General features: G+C 42.7%; 3 protein-coding genes across 7 annotated transcripts; 1 reads left to right on the forward strand and 2 right to left on the reverse strand.

The window, feature by feature from the left end:
* The first annotated feature begins 491 nt into the window (after nt 1–491).
* Nucleotides 492–6,816, forward strand: LOC119550822 (endoplasmic reticulum metallopeptidase 1). 3 transcript variants are annotated; one of them, XM_037859767.1, is made up of 11 exons: nt 492–510; nt 3,428–4,104; nt 4,182–4,266; nt 4,330–4,450; nt 4,506–4,660; nt 4,720–5,103; nt 5,165–5,345; nt 5,410–5,735; nt 5,795–6,006; nt 6,068–6,350; nt 6,413–6,816. In XM_037859767.1, the coding sequence occupies exons 2-11, from the start codon at nt 3,434–3,436 to the stop codon at nt 6,578–6,580; spliced, it is 2,586 nt and encodes an 861-aa protein (XP_037715695.1). In that variant the 5' UTR covers nt 492–510; nt 3,428–3,433; the 3' UTR covers nt 6,581–6,816. The 3 variants fall into 3 exon arrangements, with proteins under 3 accessions (XP_037715695.1, XP_037715693.1, XP_037715694.1); XM_037859765.1 differs by lacking the exon at nt 492–510 and adding an exon at nt 685–937; XM_037859766.1 differs by lacking the exon at nt 492–510 and adding an exon at nt 1,024–1,041.
* LOC119550821 (endoplasmic reticulum metallopeptidase 1) lies at nt 6,815–11,301 on the reverse strand. Of its 2 annotated transcripts, XM_037859763.1 has the most exons (7): nt 11,239–11,301; nt 9,304–9,989; nt 8,073–9,004; nt 7,826–8,010; nt 7,624–7,767; nt 7,359–7,561; nt 6,849–7,299 (listed from the first exon to the last, which is right to left on the reverse strand). In XM_037859763.1, exons 2-7 carry the CDS (start codon nt 9,987–9,989, stop codon nt 6,849–6,851), a joined length of 2,601 nt encoding a protein of 866 aa, XP_037715691.1. In that variant the 5' UTR covers nt 11,239–11,301. The 2 variants fall into 2 exon arrangements, with proteins under 2 accessions (XP_037715692.1, XP_037715691.1); XM_037859764.1 differs by lacking the exon at nt 11,239–11,301 and having other exon boundaries at nt 6,815–7,299.
* A 1,054-nt stretch (nt 11,302–12,355) lies between these two features.
* On the reverse strand, nt 12,356–17,170 carry LOC119550028 (endoplasmic reticulum metallopeptidase 1-like). 2 transcript variants are annotated; one of them, XM_037858452.1, is made up of 11 exons: nt 17,075–17,170; nt 15,892–16,550; nt 15,467–15,827; nt 15,024–15,407; nt 14,787–14,967; nt 13,507–13,835; nt 13,340–13,439; nt 13,181–13,274; nt 12,924–13,107; nt 12,773–12,865; nt 12,356–12,713 (listed from the first exon to the last, which is right to left on the reverse strand). In XM_037858452.1, exons 1-11 carry the CDS (start codon nt 17,168–17,170, stop codon nt 12,546–12,548), a joined length of 2,649 nt encoding a protein of 882 aa, XP_037714380.1. In that variant the 3' UTR covers nt 12,356–12,545. The 2 variants fall into 2 exon arrangements, with proteins under 2 accessions (XP_037714380.1, XP_037714381.1); XM_037858453.1 differs by lacking the exon at nt 17,075–17,170 and having other exon boundaries at nt 12,357–12,713; nt 15,467–15,810; nt 15,892–16,090.
* Nucleotides 17,171–17,398: the final 228 nt, after the last annotated feature.

The following is a 17,398-nucleotide window of genomic DNA, read 5'->3' on the forward strand; positions in this document are numbered from 1 at the left end:
GGCGATGCTTCTCCTGCCCTGCCCCCCAATAAGCAGTTGTACCTGTCAAATTACGTGATTAGGTGTCCGCCACTGATAACTCGATACTTGTGATAAGCCTCCGGCTCTTGAGTTGTGAGCACTGAAATCCGCAAATAAATCCCAATCGTATAAAATTGCCAGTGGCATTGTCCGGCGTTTCAGTTCGCCTCCGTCTGGCAAGCGGTTACATTACGGTAGTACGGATACCAGGAGATTTCGATTTCGTTAACAAAGATTTGGATTATACTGACCAAAGAGAATCGAAGTGGGAGTTTCTCTGACGTAGTATGGATACCAGGAGACTTCGCTTTCGTTAACAAAGATTTGGATTATACTCACCAAAGAGAATCGAATTGGGAGTTTCTCTGACGTTTGGTGACCCTAATCTGCTGCTGGAGAAAGAGATTTTACGATAGAACGGATAACGGAAGATTTCAATTTCGTTAACGAAGATTTGGATAATTTTGACCATTCCATCAGGCTACACACGTGAGTGGGAGCGGGTAAGAGAAGTGAGCGAGAAAGGTGGGGGAGAATCGAAGAGAAAGAGAGTAGAGTAGCAAAGCCTGCGCTCTCACTGCCGCTTGGTGACCCCAATCTCCTGCCGGGAAAAAAGAGAGGGCCAGAGAGTTCTGTCGCCAAGCGTGCAGCGCAGCGCAGCAGCCGCAGACGACCGCCGACCGTCGAAGGGGACAGTTGTTCTCCCCGCCTCCAATCAGCTGATCCTCATCGGCAGCCAACCGACCGCCTTTCCAATTGGACTCGCGATCGCCTCGCCCACCACTTAGTTTCAGTTTATTTTCGGTCATATGTGCTAATAATCCCGCGAGTGCCAACTAATTGTGCCGGTGGTTGTGGTTTCGTAGTGCAAGTGATCGTCTTCCCGCAGACGAAAGATTCTTTCTGCAGGCCGAAGGTAACAAAAACAGTTGCCAGGCTTCTTCTCTCTTTCGCCTTCTTTCGGGGGCTTTCTTTCAACAAACAACCGCAAGTGCAGCCGCAACTTCCTTTCTTCAGCAGGTTATTGACTCAAGCCCTTGCAGCGTGTCGCGTTTTATGTGTATTTATGTTTGAATGCCGTCTGCATCTGCATTTGTATCTGTATCTTTTTCAGTGCTGGTGATTGTTTTTGTCCCAACTTCTTTTTCCCGATGCGTCTGCCTGAGTTTAGTCCAAACAAATGCGGTTCTTGTCGCGAGCTGATGTTGTTCTTATACCTCAGGATAGGAGATTGAGAGGGAGCATATAGGACGGAAAGAAAAAGTGGTTCTATGCCAGAGAAAATATTGTTCTATAAAAAACTAAAGCCTAGACCTTGAGGTTGTCTTATCATTACTGTCAAAATATCGCGATTTGGAGTAGATCAAATTATAAATCCTAAAAAGGACTATATAAAAGCGAAGATCTGGAAAGAGCTACTTATTGAAGATTGGCTTTTTAATGGGTTATACTTGACTATACGATAAGTTAAATTTAAATTTAAATGTTGCCTTAACTACCCGTTACTTTACTTTGATAATGAAAATACGTAAATGTCAAGTTTCTCTTTTCTCTTAGCTTTGATTTTATAAGAAATTCCAAAGGGTATCTAACAGTCTGCAGCTTTCTTCTTATTTGTTTGTCGCTTTTACCGGCTTTTCTTTCCCGCTGTTGTCACAGTTGATTGCCGACGCCTCTGCAAGCCAAAGATTTGTTTTGGATTTTCCCATTCCTCCAATCCCCCTCATTCAAATTGTCTTTAAATAGTTCTTTCTTTCATTTCTTCCCCCTATATTTTCTTTTTCTTTGATATTAAGTGGGCGTGGTTCCCGCACAGAGCGTTCCATTTGTTTGTTTTTGTGGAAAGTGATTAGTTCAATCGAAAGGCGCTTCAGAGGAGAAATAAGCGCATGAGGAGATTACTTTTGCACATCCCATTTGTTTTTACCCGCTTCACTTTTAATCGCCGAGAAGTTGCCTTCACGCTCTTCTTCTTGCCGCCGGCGCGGGTCACCTAGAAGTCAGTGGAAAATGGGTCGATGTCGCACTGTAATCCAAATGGTATTTTGCATTCAGTCGCGGAAAACAGAGAAAATAAAAACATTTCGCTTAATTGCCTCAGTAGCCAGTACTTTTTCAACCCACCCCAACCAATGCTCCTATTCGTTTTTAGGACACACTTGCCGTCAGTTTTTATTTTAGTGGCCATTCATCTCGAAAAATGCAATATTTGAACAGTTTAGTGGGCTACTTAAAATGAAGATCACTATTTAAAATTAGATATACTAAATCATCTGAGTCATAGCGAGTTAGTCCTCTTTGATGCTTTACTAATGCGTCCTATTTTTTAAAGAAAAGTCAATTTCATTTTAAATAACTGAAGAACTTATTATAATGTAGAATGAAGAAAATACAATTTTTGATTCATCCAATGAAAAAAGAGTGTATTATTTCCGCTGCACAAGCAAACAAACAGACTTTTGTTATTAAATATTTCCCACACACAAAACTCAGCCGCATCACATGTGTGAACATTAAACGATAATATATGTATTATAGCCCAGTTGGCTATAAATAAGAATGAAATACCGCTCTAAAAATTACAAAATGTGTCTCATTCAATGTTGATTTGTTCCGAATGCGCCGATGATATATTTGCTCAATTTGTTAAATCCCCAAATGTCGAATTGTTTATTTTTTAGAGCTGCAATGGTTCAATGTCGTTGGCAAATTTTCCTCTGTCGATACTTTTCTTTTCAACGGCTAGCTTTTATTTCTGTTTATGTGCCGAATGGTCAACATATGTTTTCCGGCCTTAAAAATATGCTGGACTAGAAAATGGAAAACAATTTTTCCTAGCTAAACGTATGCCCGCACATCTATGTATTTTTTTTTTCCAATTTTTGGGTACTTAAGATTTTTTGTGGCCTACTTCATTTCCTGCCCACTTGACACTTCTTAGACCTGATAAGTCTCTTATCTCTGGCAGATTCTTTGAATTATCACTGCTTGGATTGATAGTGGGGATAGGGGTCAGAACCTCATTCATGTTTTGGGGCTTGTTTTCATGGTTATCAACATATTTCCCGATTGATTTCAATGGTGCTCTGAATGGGAGGAATCAGCTTGCGGTGACAGCTTTAAGTTGATCGCACTCGCTTATCACCACCAGTAATTGTTTAATCGATGCTCGACGCTCAAGTGGCTGTATTAACTTAACCCATTCCAAATGGGCAGAGAAAGAGGACCGATTAGCCGCGATGACGCGATATATACATAAACATATCAAGAGAGCTTTATCAGTGGAATGTGTCACAATTGGAATTCGACAATTGAACTTAATTAGTAGTGCAATGACACTGACACTTATACTGATACCCCCATACTTTTTGGTGACCAATAAAGTGAATTCTTTAATCCCTTACAGGCCACAATGAAATCAAAGTACGAGAACATGAAGATCATCTACAACCGTAGCAAGATCGGCTGGTATTGGGCTCCCCTGTTTGTGTCCTTCTGGTTCCTGCTTTTCTACCTGGTGGTGATACCCAGTTTCCACCGCATGCCCACACTGAAAACCATCGAGGATGAGCGCCAGCAGCCGGGTCAGTTCATCGGGGAACGGGCGGAGAACACCCTCTTGAGGCTCTCGAAGATCGGACCCAAGGTCGTGGGCAGTGCGGCCAACGAACAGGTGGCCGTTCAGTTCCTGCTCAGCGAGATTAACGACATCATTAAGGGGGCGAGATTGGATCTCTACGATATCGAGAGGGACGTTCAGGTTGCCTCTGGGAACTATCTCCTCTGGTCCATGGTCAATGTCTATCAGAGCATTCAGAATGTGGTGGTGAAGCTTTCGCCCAAGAATGCCACCAGCGAGGCTGCTCTTTTGATCAACACCCACTTCGATTCCGTTCCGGGAAGCTCGGGAGCTGGAGATGCCGGCATGATGTGTGTCATCATGCTGGAAGTGCTGCGGGTAATCACAAAGTACGAGACCCCGCTTACCTACTCGGTGGTGTTCCTCTTCAACGGAGCTGAGGAGAACCCCCTGCAGGGCAGCCACGCCTTCATCACCCAACATCCTTGGGCCCAAAACGTTAAGTAAGTGGAGAATTTATCAGGTCCTTTGGGAAGAATTATCATACTTATTTAAAACGGAAAACATTACTATTTTCCAGAGCTGTCATCAACTTGGACTCGGCTGGCAGCGGAGGTCGGGAAATTCTATTCCAGTCCGGACCCGATCATCCTTGGCTGATGAAGGTAGATCTCTCATTTAAATATATATTTTTTTAATAGTTATTCATCCCCTTTATATCTTTTCAGTACTACGGCAAGAACATAGTTCATCCATTTGCCTCAACTATCGGAGAGGAATTGTTTCAGAATGGCTTCGTTCCGTCAGAGACCGATTATCGCGTTTTCCGCGACTTCGGCCATATACCCGGTAATATAAAGTTAAGTACGAAATTACTTAATCTCTAATACTTATGTTCGGTCAGGTCTCGATATGGCGCAGACTTTGAATGGCTATGTGTACCATACCAAATATGATCGCTTCAATATCATCCCGCGACGCACTTACCAACTGACTGGCGAAAATATTTTGGCTCTGGTCAAGGCTCTGGCGAATGCTGAAGAACTGGAGAACCCAACGGTAGGTTCTTCGAAAGACTTTCAGAAGTGTATATGATCTTAAGATTTTTTTCCTTTTAGAAATACGCCGAGGGTCATATGATATTCTTTGACATGATGGGCTGGTTCTTTGTCTATTACCCGGAGAGCACTGGTGTCATCATCAACATATCCGTGTGTGTCCTGGTGTGCATCACCATCGTGGGCTATATCTGGATCATGTCCAGTAGTACGGGCATGTTCCGTCGACGCATTTGGGCAAAGTTCGGCATTCTGACCTCTCTTCAGGTGGCGGGTGTTGCCCTTGGCATTGCCCTGGTCATGTCGATAGCATTGTTCCTCGACGCAGTGAATCTCCCCATGTCCTGGTTCTCGCAAAACTGGATGCTCTTTGGTCTTTACTTCTGCCCCATGATATTCGGCATGGGCATAGTGCCGGCTATTTACTTCAGTCGCACCAAAGAGGTTAGTTTAGATAATGCTTGGAGACTAATTAATATTTAAATACATTTTGGTTTTTTTTCAGCATGGCTTGCCTTTGGGTTATGGCATTCAGCTTTTGATGCATTCGCATTGTCTGATCTTGACCGTTGTCACCGCCATAATGGTGAGCTATAGTATCCGATCGGCCTTTATCATCATGCTCTGCATTGGCTTCTACACAATATCCGTGCTGATCAACATGGTCACTAAGGCCCATAAAACAAGTGAGTTTAATCACAATATTTACCTCTTTACCTCATTATAAAACTATTTTATTATTTTTTGTAGACTTCCTGTGGCTCATACCGCACTGCATTTGCCAGGTGCTGCCCTTCATGTTTTACACGTATTGCTGCTATGCCTTCTATGTGGTTTTTGTGCCCATGCAGGGACGCGAGTGTAATACCAATCCGGAGATTCTGATGGGTTTCTTTACGGCACTAATGGTCTTGCTATTTGCACCCTTTCTGGTGCCTTTGCTCTGTCTGTTCCGCAAGTCCAAAACAATTATCTCAATTTTTGGTATCTGCACGATTGTGTTTATTATATTTGCCGCAACACCCATTGCCTTTCCTTATGCTGAGAAGACGGCTGCCCAAAGATTCTTCGCTGTGGTAGGTCCCTTGTTTTGGGGTTTTAGCTTAAAGACCCTTAATAATATTATCCTTTACAGCACACAGCCAGAACCTTCCACAATGGCGATGCTGGAAGCACGGTAAGCCACACGGATTCGGGATACTTTGTGCTTCCAGTCGATCGACGTCCCCACACCGTGGATGATATTCTTTTTGAAAACACTAACTTTACTAAGGCAGAACGTATGGACTGTGATTCGGAACTTATGTGCGGCTTTCCCATTTACAGCTCTCGCTGGCTGAATGCAGTGTAAGTTGGATAAACTTCAGAAAACTTACCTTTACTTACACCTTACCTTATTTCTTCACAGTGACAATAGCTACTTTGTACCTGGTCCCGACCCCAATATGGAATATATTCCTACTTTGACCATTTTGGATAAAACAAGTAGTTCGAAAACGAATATAAAGTTCGATATTGAGATCTCAGGACCTAGTCACACAAGCATATTCATACTACCCTTAAACAATACCAAATTAGTGGATTGGTCGTTCATCAGAGAACCGATAGATACAAATGTAAAGCCGCCTTACTATGTGTACTGGTCGTATGCATTGGATCCAAAGCCGCTGCAATTTTCATTAGAATTCGAGGTAACAACTTCGCTAAGATCGAATACCCAAAAAAAAATTATTAATTGAATATTATTTTGTAGCACGATGATCCTAACTGGTCAGGGGGCACTTTTAAAATAGCCTTAATGGGCCACCGAATACACGACGACATGTATATTACGCAAGACTTCAGGGACTTTCTGGCCACGTTTCCACCTTGGGCGCATGTTAGCTCCTGGCTCGGTTCCTATAACAGTTGGCAACTTTAAGCATATACCCAAAGTTCCTTTACGAACTCAACTCAATCCCATGTTTGCCATGACACCTCAGCTACTTATAACTTTGGTACTACTGATCCAGTATCCAGTAATGTACCAGTAACCCCAATGCAACGAACAAAGTGTCGATACTCATGGCACACCCCATCATGTATTTACCATTAGAACACTGTAGTTACTACTTTGTAATTTTATTAAAATATACTATAAATTATTTATTAAGATAAGCCAACCTTGGAGTCTATATTCTCATCGTTGCCTAAACGATCCAGCTCTCGAGGGCCGAGAACCAGTCGGTGGTGTAGGTCCAGTCGGGGAAAGTTGCGAGGAACTGCTTAAAGTCCTCGGTGTAGTGCTCCGGGTGGTATTCGAAGTGCTCGGAAACCACCAGCTTCATATAGGGTCCTTCTGTGTTGCTCTCCTCATGCTCGAGTTCCACCCAAAAGTTGAGCGGCTCTTCGGTCTGGGAGTATATGGCATAGATCAGATAGGGAGGTATGTGATTCTCCTCCAGCGGTGTATGGTCGAAGGACCAGTCGGTGACCTTGACATTATCAAGCGGATCTATGTACATCATGACGCGATCACTGGCCCTCAGATTATACTCATAGCGAACCTTGTTGCCCGCCAGAGATTGTTTAGAAAGCTGGGTAAGATTTATGCTCAGTGGGATAACTGGTGGCGTGCTGTAGATCCAACGAGCTGAATTTCTGTGATGAGAATGTAAGGTTAACTTCTAAACAAGTTCGGTGTAATGCACCCAACTCACTTCCAATCTATCCAGCGACCACTGTACAAAGGCAGACCACAGAAAGGCTCGGCAGCACAGGAGGCTGCTGTCCAGCTCTCCGGTTCCGCGTTCTTGAAAGTGGTATCATCCAGTTCATGGAGACGCGTATCCACAGGCTGAATATAATAGCCAGAGTCCTGTTTGTTGCTACCATCCAAATTGTGGAAGGTTCGTTGAGTGTGCTGAATAAATTTGTAAATGAAAGGATTAATATTTAAATATAATGTTAAGGTGTTAAACTTACCAGCACATAATATCTCTGAGGAGCCACTTCTTTCACAAATGGAAAACCGGCGGATGTACAAGCCATGATAATGAATATGATTGTAATCACACCAAACATAGAGAATACCATCTTGGGCTTACGGAACTTGTGCATGATGGGAATCTGCAAAAAGGAATCCCTAGATTTTCTTAAACATTATGTGTTTCTTAAGTAAACTTACAACAAAACCAGCATAGTTTATTGATGTTGCAATGATAAAGACAGATACCATTATATCAGGACTGCTCTCTGGTCCATCGCGACCCTCCATGGGAATGAAGGTCACGAGAGTTGCATAGCAGATATAGTTGTAGAAGAAGAAAGGTAGAACCTGGCACAGCAGATGAACCGTAACAAAGTAGCTCTCTGTGGAGAAAGTAAACCTATATGGAACCAAAAACCCAGTAAAGTTGATATAAAAAACATACTCTTTATCGTAAGCTTTAGGATGATTTGCAGCAGGACGGAAATGGCGTAGAAGAAAACCCCAATCATGGGAAAGTAGCTGGAGCGTATACCCATGCTGGTCATGATGATGCAGAGCAATGCGAGCAGGATGCACTGGGCGTGCATGAAGCAGGCGATGGTATGATCCAATTTCATGTTGGTCTTCCTCTTCGTTAATCCAATGTAAATCGCAGGCAGTATGCCAAACACAAAGAACAAGGTGCAGAAGTACAGGCCAAAGGCCATCCATTTTCCATAGTACCAGGATTCGGCTAGTCCCACGCCTTGCATAAAAACGGCCACCAGGAGTGTTAGGCCACAGGCAACAAATAGAGTTCCCGCTTGGACCAGGAAGATGATGCCGAATCGCATTAGAACCGCCTTGGGAGCATCAGAGCCATTGTCCAATGTCATGATGTACACCGAGTTGCCAATGCAAACAAAGGCCGCCACAGAGACCACAATATTAATGGCCATACTAGTGGTTTCAGTGTAGGTCATCATGAACCAGCCCATGAAGTCGTAGTACACAGTGTGCCCCTTCTCATGGGCGGCGGTGTCATCCAACTCGGGAGCATTAGCCAGGGCCCAAATCAGGGGCAGTACGTTCTCACCGGTCGACTGGTATGTGCCACGTTCCACATTTCGGAAGTTATCGAACTCGGTGTGGTAGACATATCCATTCATCACGCTGGCCATATCCAGACCGGGAACTCCTCCGTAATCACGGAAAACGCGAAAGTCGGTATCAGAGGGTATAAAGTTGTGCTGGAACAGCTCCTCGGCCAGGGTCTGGGCATATGGGTGTGGCACACTAGCCTGATAGTATTTGGCCAGCCATGGGTGGTTCGGACCCGTCTGGAAGAGCACCTCACGTCCACCGGCGCCAGTGGAGTCCAGGTTTACCAATGCTCTGGGTTTAATAAACAGAGAATCAGGGTAAGTCAATGGGTTCTGGGGGTTTTTAACTGTCATTATAAAACTATTCTTCTTAATTGTATTTTTATATAATCAGAAATTATGTGTAATTCATTGAAGATATGTTGTTTAAATCAATAAGTCCAAGTCAATACGTTTTCTGGGTCTTTTTAATTGATTGATATAATATACACAGTTATAATAAATAAATCTGAAGATGTACGAAAAACTGTGGTTTTATTATATTTTCAATTTTTTTGTGCTATAAGTCCTGACTATTTGTATTCCACTTACTTGCAGTTCTTGGCCCATTTGTGCTGTGTAATAAATCCATGTGAACCAAGCATGCAGGCCTCTTCGGCTCCGTTGAACAGGAAGACTACAGGATGTATGAGTGGTTTCTCGGAGAGTGAAATAACGCGCAGGGTTTCCAGCATAACCACCACCATGACGCCATCATCTCCAGCGGCTGGGGTTTGGATCTCGGAATCATAGTGGGAGTTCACCAGCAAATAGTTCTCATTGCTCGAACTCTTCTGTGATATCTTCACCACCACATTCGAAAGATTGGTGTAGGAAATGGTCATGCCCCACAGGTGGAAGCCGCCAGAAGAGTACTGCGTGTCCACCTCAATGTCGTACAGATCCGTGCGAGCCTCGTCCTTGATCTTCTGGATCTCACGCAGCAGGAAATTGACCGTGTGCACCTCGTTGTTAATGGAGCCACTCATTTTGTTGCCAATTGCCGAGTACTCGGCCAACTGGCGCATCGCCCGCTCACCGATGAACTCGTCCGGATGCAGTGCCTCCTCGCTCTGGTACAGCATCGTTGGATAGCTGTGGAAACTGGGCAGTACGGCGGCGTAGAAGAGGGCGAAGGCGGCTGCCGCGTAAATGGGAGCTCCAAACCAAGGCCACTTCTTGTCCCTGGACTTGCCGCCATCCTTTTCGGCTGTAATGTCGAGGATTGAGAAGGACATCTGGAAAAAATGTATTTTTTAGGTATGAGGTGTGGGATACTAAAAGTCTTATCTTGAAGTAAATGGTTCTAAACAAATTGAAGAATATTTGTGCTTTTTAATGACCAACAAAAAACGTTGCATGCTTTTAGGCATCTTATAAGAATAACTATATTTTGCGACAAGCAAATACTTTTCTTGACGAGGTAAAAACTAGTGACGATCGCACCTTGAAAATACTGAAGTTATGATATCAACTTTATGATGAAAATGTATTATACGATCTACTAAATAAATACACTTTCTTAATTTTTCTCATTCGGTTCGCTGATAATCTGGGGCATTTATTCTCACCGACCCCAACAGCTCCAACTTTTTAAAATTGCACTTTTCTCTGCTCTTTCTCCCAAACCATTTTTCTCAAAGTCCTGGTATGCAATCCTTTTTGGTTTTTTGATTGGTATATTACTCGCTATAATCGGATCACTAGTGCAGATTTTAAATTCTGCTTCGTCACTACGTACCGTTTACAGTGATATCCCCATATTGCACCCACTTACACCGAGGCTCTTAGATCAGGGAAATTTTATAAATATCTCATATGATAAGGATGTTTATTGGGAAAAGTAGTTTTTTTTACAATTTCCGAAATATCTATAAAATTTTAAAAGAAATTACTGTTTAAACCTCAGTTTTTCACAGTTCAGTTTAGTAATTTCTTGTATAAAACCATTACTGGAATAATTTTTAAATTAATTACCACTTTGTGAAAAAAAAATGGTTAGAAATTAAGTATTAAATGTTAAATAAGCATTTCACATATAAACGGAAGTCTTGGTAACAGAATAAAGATAAGCAAGCTTCGTTGGAGAGTGTAGAAAGGTAATAAAGCAATTAGCACCCTAAATACCACTTAGCTTTATGACCTTAGAAATTTCAAAGGCAACATGAACTTGGTCTAAAAACAGCAATCGATAACAAAGCAGGGTCTCATTTTATGACCGATATATAGTTCCTTATCGCCTATGGATACTCGAAGAGAGCGAAGAAAACAACGGTATTTTTACTAGAAACTCTATATCACTTTGCAACGATCCCTTGATTTGAATTCCTCAGTTGAGACGCGAGCTTATCGCCAGACGTGCCTTTCACTTTTTCGACAGCTAGCTTTATATTTAAAATTAACGGATAACAATTGCGGCACTACCACTTTGAGGACACTCTGGGATCTTAATCAACCCAACACGGTGAATTATGGTCCGTCACTAACCTTCAGATCGCACGCGACTCAGACCTGAATCAAAAACGAAGAAATACAACCGCACCAAAGCCCAGCCGTTGGGAAACTAAGACGCTTCGAGCCAGTTCCCATGAATTAAGTAGGGCCCCATGGATCGCTTATCGCCCCCATGGCAGCGATAATAATTAAATATTATGATTATAATCGTTCTGGCGCATAAAACGATTACATCCTGCGATAGGCGATACCAGAAGCTCTTTCTCTTTATAACTTTTTATGGGCCAGTTCATACCGCGATTAGGAAGCATTTTCGGTGGGGTCCAAAATCTAAAAAAATCTACATAAAGTATAATTAAGATAACTTTACGGCAGTAATTTGGGAAATTTGACCATCTTATCTTTGGACTCTTTTTAACGTTTCGGTAGATCCTAATGAACATTCATCAAAAAGTCGGTAATTTTTTAGAGTCAACATTTTTTAAGTCAACAAAATTCATGAATTAAGCAGCTTTCTGGTAAACCCCGAAAACACCCAATTAATTTATAGCAGCTTATATTTGCGCTGTATTTACAATTTCTTATTGCGATAACAATAGCTACATACATATGTGCAACTAAAGCCATATCTATGTTTCCGTTTTTTTTTATTATTTTTTTTACTGCCCACTTATAAATATGTCTTAACCGGAAAGGTCTCAAATTTACTGCTATGAAGATAGCTCGACAAAAAAATTTGGCTCCCACGTTTATTAAATTTTAATCCATATCAGAGATTGTCATCGACATTGGTTGACTATATACACTGATAAGCATTCGGTCATATTTAATTATTAAAGGCTAATCTAACAATCTCCCATCGAATCAGTCTGCAACACACTTTTGGTGAATGGACACTGTGAAATTTCTCTATATTGGGGACTCCGGTGGTTTTCGCATTTTTTTTAGGAGGCACAATAAATTATAAATCTACAGCAGATTATAACGCGACGAAGTCGTAAAATTCCAGTCAAAACGAATTTGGTTAATCTAGTTTACGGACACCGAAAGAATAAACATTCTTTTTAGTAAAAAGTTTGACATTCCTAAGTCAAATGATATATTTTACATTCCAGTACAGTGTATAAATACATTCTATGTGTTAACTATACGATACTAGACTTTACCCATCGAAAATGTTTGAAGTTGGCCGCAGTAGCTTTTGTGATTAATTATAAAGAGTTATTGATAATGATAAGCAAAACGAAGGTGACAGTTATAAATAACGATAATTAATCATTATTTCTTAAAATGTAATCGCTCAGTTTACAAGGGTATAAGGAATCTACATGTTTCTCTCATTAGTAAATGCGACTCTCAAACGAAGCTGGCCAGGGGGTGACATCCACAAAATTGGGGAAGCTGTCAAGGAACTTTTTGAAGTTAGGAGTTAATAAGTCCTTGTGATGGGTCCAATGCCCTCCAAGACCCAGCTCAAGAGTGGTTGAATTCCAGTTTCCAGTTGGTTTCTGGCAGAGATATAAAATATCCTTTAGTGTATACTCTTTCAAAGTTTACGATAACTTACCTCCAGCTCTAGCCAGAATTTAAGGGGTTCTCTATTGACGCCCCAGGATAAGTTTATTAAGTATGGTGGCTTAAAGTTGAGACGTAAGGGAGCCTGTAATTACTTAAACATTAATATTGAAGTCTGTACGTAAAGTAGGTTAGTAATTTACTTTATGGAAGGTCCAGTCCGTCACCTTTGCGCCGTTCAAGGGCTGAATAAATAGCACCATGTGACTCGGTCCACTAAGCTCCATTTCATAACGAATTTTAATGGATGAGAGCTGTTTTTTTGATAGTACTATAACTGTGGGAAGATCTTTCCCAAGGACTGGTTCAGGTGAGGGTATCCACAAGCTGTTCTTTTTGTAAGAATTTCAATTTCTGAGCTTTGCATAAATAAATTATATTAATTTTATAGGTATCTGACCTTGTTTGGTGCCAACGCAGTGGCAATCCACAATTAATTTCCTTTTTGCAATCAGCACCGATCAGTTGGGCGATCGTCATGTTGATAACCGCATCTGTAAAGTTATTGTAGCACACTTTTTGATAACCACACTTCAAATTAGATTCCTGTAGAACTTACCTTTGACTGTATAGATGCGCCTATCCTGAGGAATAATAAAGTAACCGGATTCCTCACGGCGCACATCATTTTGGGCATCATGGAAGGTACGTTTGGTGTGCTTTCAGAAAAGGACACCGATACCGATTTACACAAACTGCTTATTAAAAAACTGGGGTAATCCTTACCAGCACATCGAAGCGTTGGACATTGGTATCTGGGCGATAGGGAAATCCCACTGGTGTCATTGCAATAACGAGACACAATAAAGTGATGCCCATCAAACCAAAAATAATTGATTTTGATTTGCTAAAGAGGTGCAGAGTTGGAATAATAAAACCGCAGCACAAGAAGCCCACAGCAATGCTTAAAACAGCCACCGCCAGATCCGGGTTAAGGTTCTCACCAAACCGACCGAACATGGGGATAAATGTGGTGAAGAATCCGTGCGAGAAATATGCGAAGAATAAAAACGGGGGAACAGTGCAGACAATGTGCGGAATGATCCAGGCCACATCTTTAACAAATTAAGAAGCTATTAATAACAAGGAAGAACGCTATAGTCGAGTACCTCGACTATCAGATACCCGTTACTCAGCCAAAGGGACCAAAGGGAAATGGAGATATGCAAGCAGCAAAGCGAGATTTAAATGCGCCACCTACCGGCGGAAGACAGATTTAAGCATTGTGGGCGTTAGGGTAGGCGTGGCAATTTTTTTTTTGGATCAATCGATAGGTATTGACGAGACCAATACATTTCAGTTAAAATTTTTTATCTAGCATAAAAATTGTGGGCGCCACAGGCTTGGGCGGTTTGTGGGCGGTAGAGTGGGCGTGGCATATTCGCGTAACAAACCTGCGCTGCGTACAAGGCTACGGAATCTAAATCTGAAATCCCAATACTCTATCTTTGATAGTTTCCGAGATATCCGCGTTCATATTTACGATTTTTTGAAGTTTGTGGGCGGTTTTTGGGCGTTTAAGTGGGCGTGGCAAACTTTTTTTAGGTCAATCGATAGGTATTAATAAGAACAATTAATTTCAGTTTAAATTTTTACTCTAGCATCAAAACTGTAGAAGCCACAGTTTTGGGCGGTTTGTGGGCGTTAGAGTGGGCGTGGCACTCTACTGAAACAAACTTGCGCTGCGTAAGAAGCTCAGGAATCTGCTCGCCAAATCTCAATAGCCTAGCTCTCATAGTTTCCAAGATCTCAGCGTTCATCCGGACAGACAGACGGACAGACGGACAGACGGACAGACGGACAGACGGACAGACGGACAGACGGACAGACGGACATGGCTAGATCGACTCGGCTAGTGATCCTGATCAAGAATATATATACTTTATGGGGTCGGAAACGCTTCCTTCTGCCTGTTACATACTTTCCGACGAATCTAGTATACCCTTTTACTCTACGAGTAACGGGTATAAAAATCATATTTACTAAGAAAGTCAGTGACAACATACCCTTGCTGTGCAGATTGGTGGCAATGTTGATGATTAGACCCATTGTATAGAACAAACAGCTGAGCATCAGCACAAACGCAGAGCGAATTCCATAGATGGTAAGGATCAGGGTAAGGATGGCCAAGAGCACACAGTGGCAGTGCAGCAAAAGCTGAATCCGCTGTCCAATGGGTAGTTTATCCTGCAAAGAATTGTAATTTAGTTTAGCACTCAGACTTACTAAACTGAAATACATACATGCTTGGTATAGTGGAAGTACAAGGCAGGCACTATGGCCAGACCAAAGAAGAATGTGGTGAAGTACAGGCCCAAGACGAGCCATGAGCTCGAGAACCACGAGAGAGGCAAATGCACCGCGTCCATGAAAAGTCCCAGAAGAACTGGCAGCACTGCTCCCACAACTACAGATACAATCTGAACAAGGAGGGTGTGCAAGACCCGCTTGAGGATCTTCTCCAGCTTAATGCCCGAGCCATCCGACATCAACTTGAAGGCGAAGCCACAAATACCGATGGCTGACAACGCCACAATAACGTTCAAGATAATGCCTTCGGTTTCGGTGTAGAAGACCAGGAACCAGCCCATGACATCAAAATAGATGGTGTGTCCTTCGGCGTATTTCTAAAAAAGGGAGAGGAAGATTAGTTACTAAGTCCTAAAAAGATTGGCAACAATCTTACCGAGGAATCCTCTATCTCCGGGCAGTTGGCAATCTGTCGAACCAAGGCCAACAGATTGTCTCCAGTGTGCTGGAAACTTCCCCTAGGAAAGATATCTGCCCTGTCGTGTCGAGTGTGGTAGACGTACCCGTTGTAGGTGTAGGCCATATCCAAGCCGGGAACCGATCCGTGGTCACGGAAGATGCGGAAATCGGTGTCGGAGGGAATGAAATTATGCTGGAAGAGCTCCTCGCCCATGGTAGAAGCATACGGACGCTTTATGGCACGTCTGTAGTTCTTCATCAGCCAGGGATGATTGGGACCCGATTGGAAGAGGATCTCTCGACCGCCGTTTCCACAAGAATCTAGGTTTATAAAAGCTCTTTAGATAATGGCAGAAATACTAATTAGAATTTTACCAAACATAAAGGCTTCCATTAACTTACTTGCAGTATTTCGCCCACTTGTGTTGGGTGATAAAGGCATGTGAACCCAGTAGGCCATCTTCCTCGGCTCCGTTGAACAGGAATACCACAGGATTCTTCAGGGGCTTGTCGGACTTAGCCAGCACTCGCAGTACCTCCAACATGGTGGCCACCATGGAACCATCATCGCCGGCACCAGGTCCTGCCGGCACCGAGTCGTAGTGACTGTTCACCAGAAGATAGGTGGTGCTGTTGGTTCCCTTGGGACTAATCTTGACCACAATATTCTGAATGCTTTGGTACATGTTGACCATCGACCAATGCACATAGCTCCCGGAGGCCACCTGGACATCTACTTCGATATCGTTGGCTGTGCCTGAGCGAATTTTCTGCATCTTTTGGGACAGCAACTTCAGAGCGGCCATTTCGTTCTGCCGGCTGCCCACCACTCGGGGGCCCAGACTCACCAGCTCCCGCAGATTGTTCTCCGCCCGCTCGGCGATGAACTGGTCGGGGTGCTTGGCCTCATCCTGAATGGTAAGTGGGCGGGGCAGGCGGTGGCTGGCGGGGATTGAGATGGCCACGTAGAGCAGCAGCCAGAATCCAAAGAAGGCTGGTGCCCAGAACCACTTGATCTTGTTCCCCCGGACAAAGGCTCGCTCACAGCCATTGGGCTGGGTCTGAAATGAAGATTGTACCGATCAGTAAATTAACAAAAAATATGGATATGTTCGGCATAAACATAATATGGATCAAAATTTTCAAGCTGCGTCTAAGTAAATAAAATGTTGAATTACAATTTTTATAAATCGTAAGCTTTATAAAAGCTTTATGTTATGCCTCCTAAGCGAAAATTAACACTCTGCTGTCCATACAAAAAACACAAATTCTTTAAAAAACTGAGTAATACAAGATAAACAGAAAAAGAATACAAAAAATACAATACAAAAAGTTCTAAAACTCAATGTTTTCTAATGTGTATTGACGCTAAAGCTGGTCGGACTCATGGCCTGAGTTCATTGAGTTCATCAACTCTTGTTGGGTGTTTGGTAGTACTCATCGTGTTTTCGGAATTCCGCAAACTAAGCTAAAAAGCCAAATGATAGGCTATAATGAATTTGACCCACACCTTTAGTCTGACACAAGAATTGGGATTTGAAATTGGAATCGACTATAGCGAGAAGGGCCCAAAGTGGGGTCTTACCTTATACTGGTGCAAATGTAGTAAGGAATCCGTATTTAGAGGATCTCTGCTCGGCGTTAAAACGCGTCGCCGCACACTCTTTTCGCTTTGGCTCATTTCTCCGGATTTTGCTGCCCGATTTTTGAACAAAATCTATCAAAGAACCGATCCCGACGGCATCTTACGCTCAACTAAATGCCCCACTGCATTGTATATAGTACATAACACATTGTACCGGTCTCATATTCCCTCTCTATAGAGAGGTTACATTTCTTTGCAGTCTCTCGTCTGCGCGAAAACGTACAGCTGTGAAAGTAAAAATAGCACCACTAACATAGAAATTGG

Source organism: Drosophila subpulchrella, chromosome 2R (genome assembly GCF_014743375.2).
Source record: "Drosophila subpulchrella strain 33 F10 #4 breed RU33 chromosome 2R, RU_Dsub_v1.1 Primary Assembly, whole genome shotgun sequence".
In the NCBI taxonomy this organism is placed as follows: Eukaryota; Metazoa; Arthropoda; class Insecta; order Diptera; family Drosophilidae; genus Drosophila; species Drosophila subpulchrella.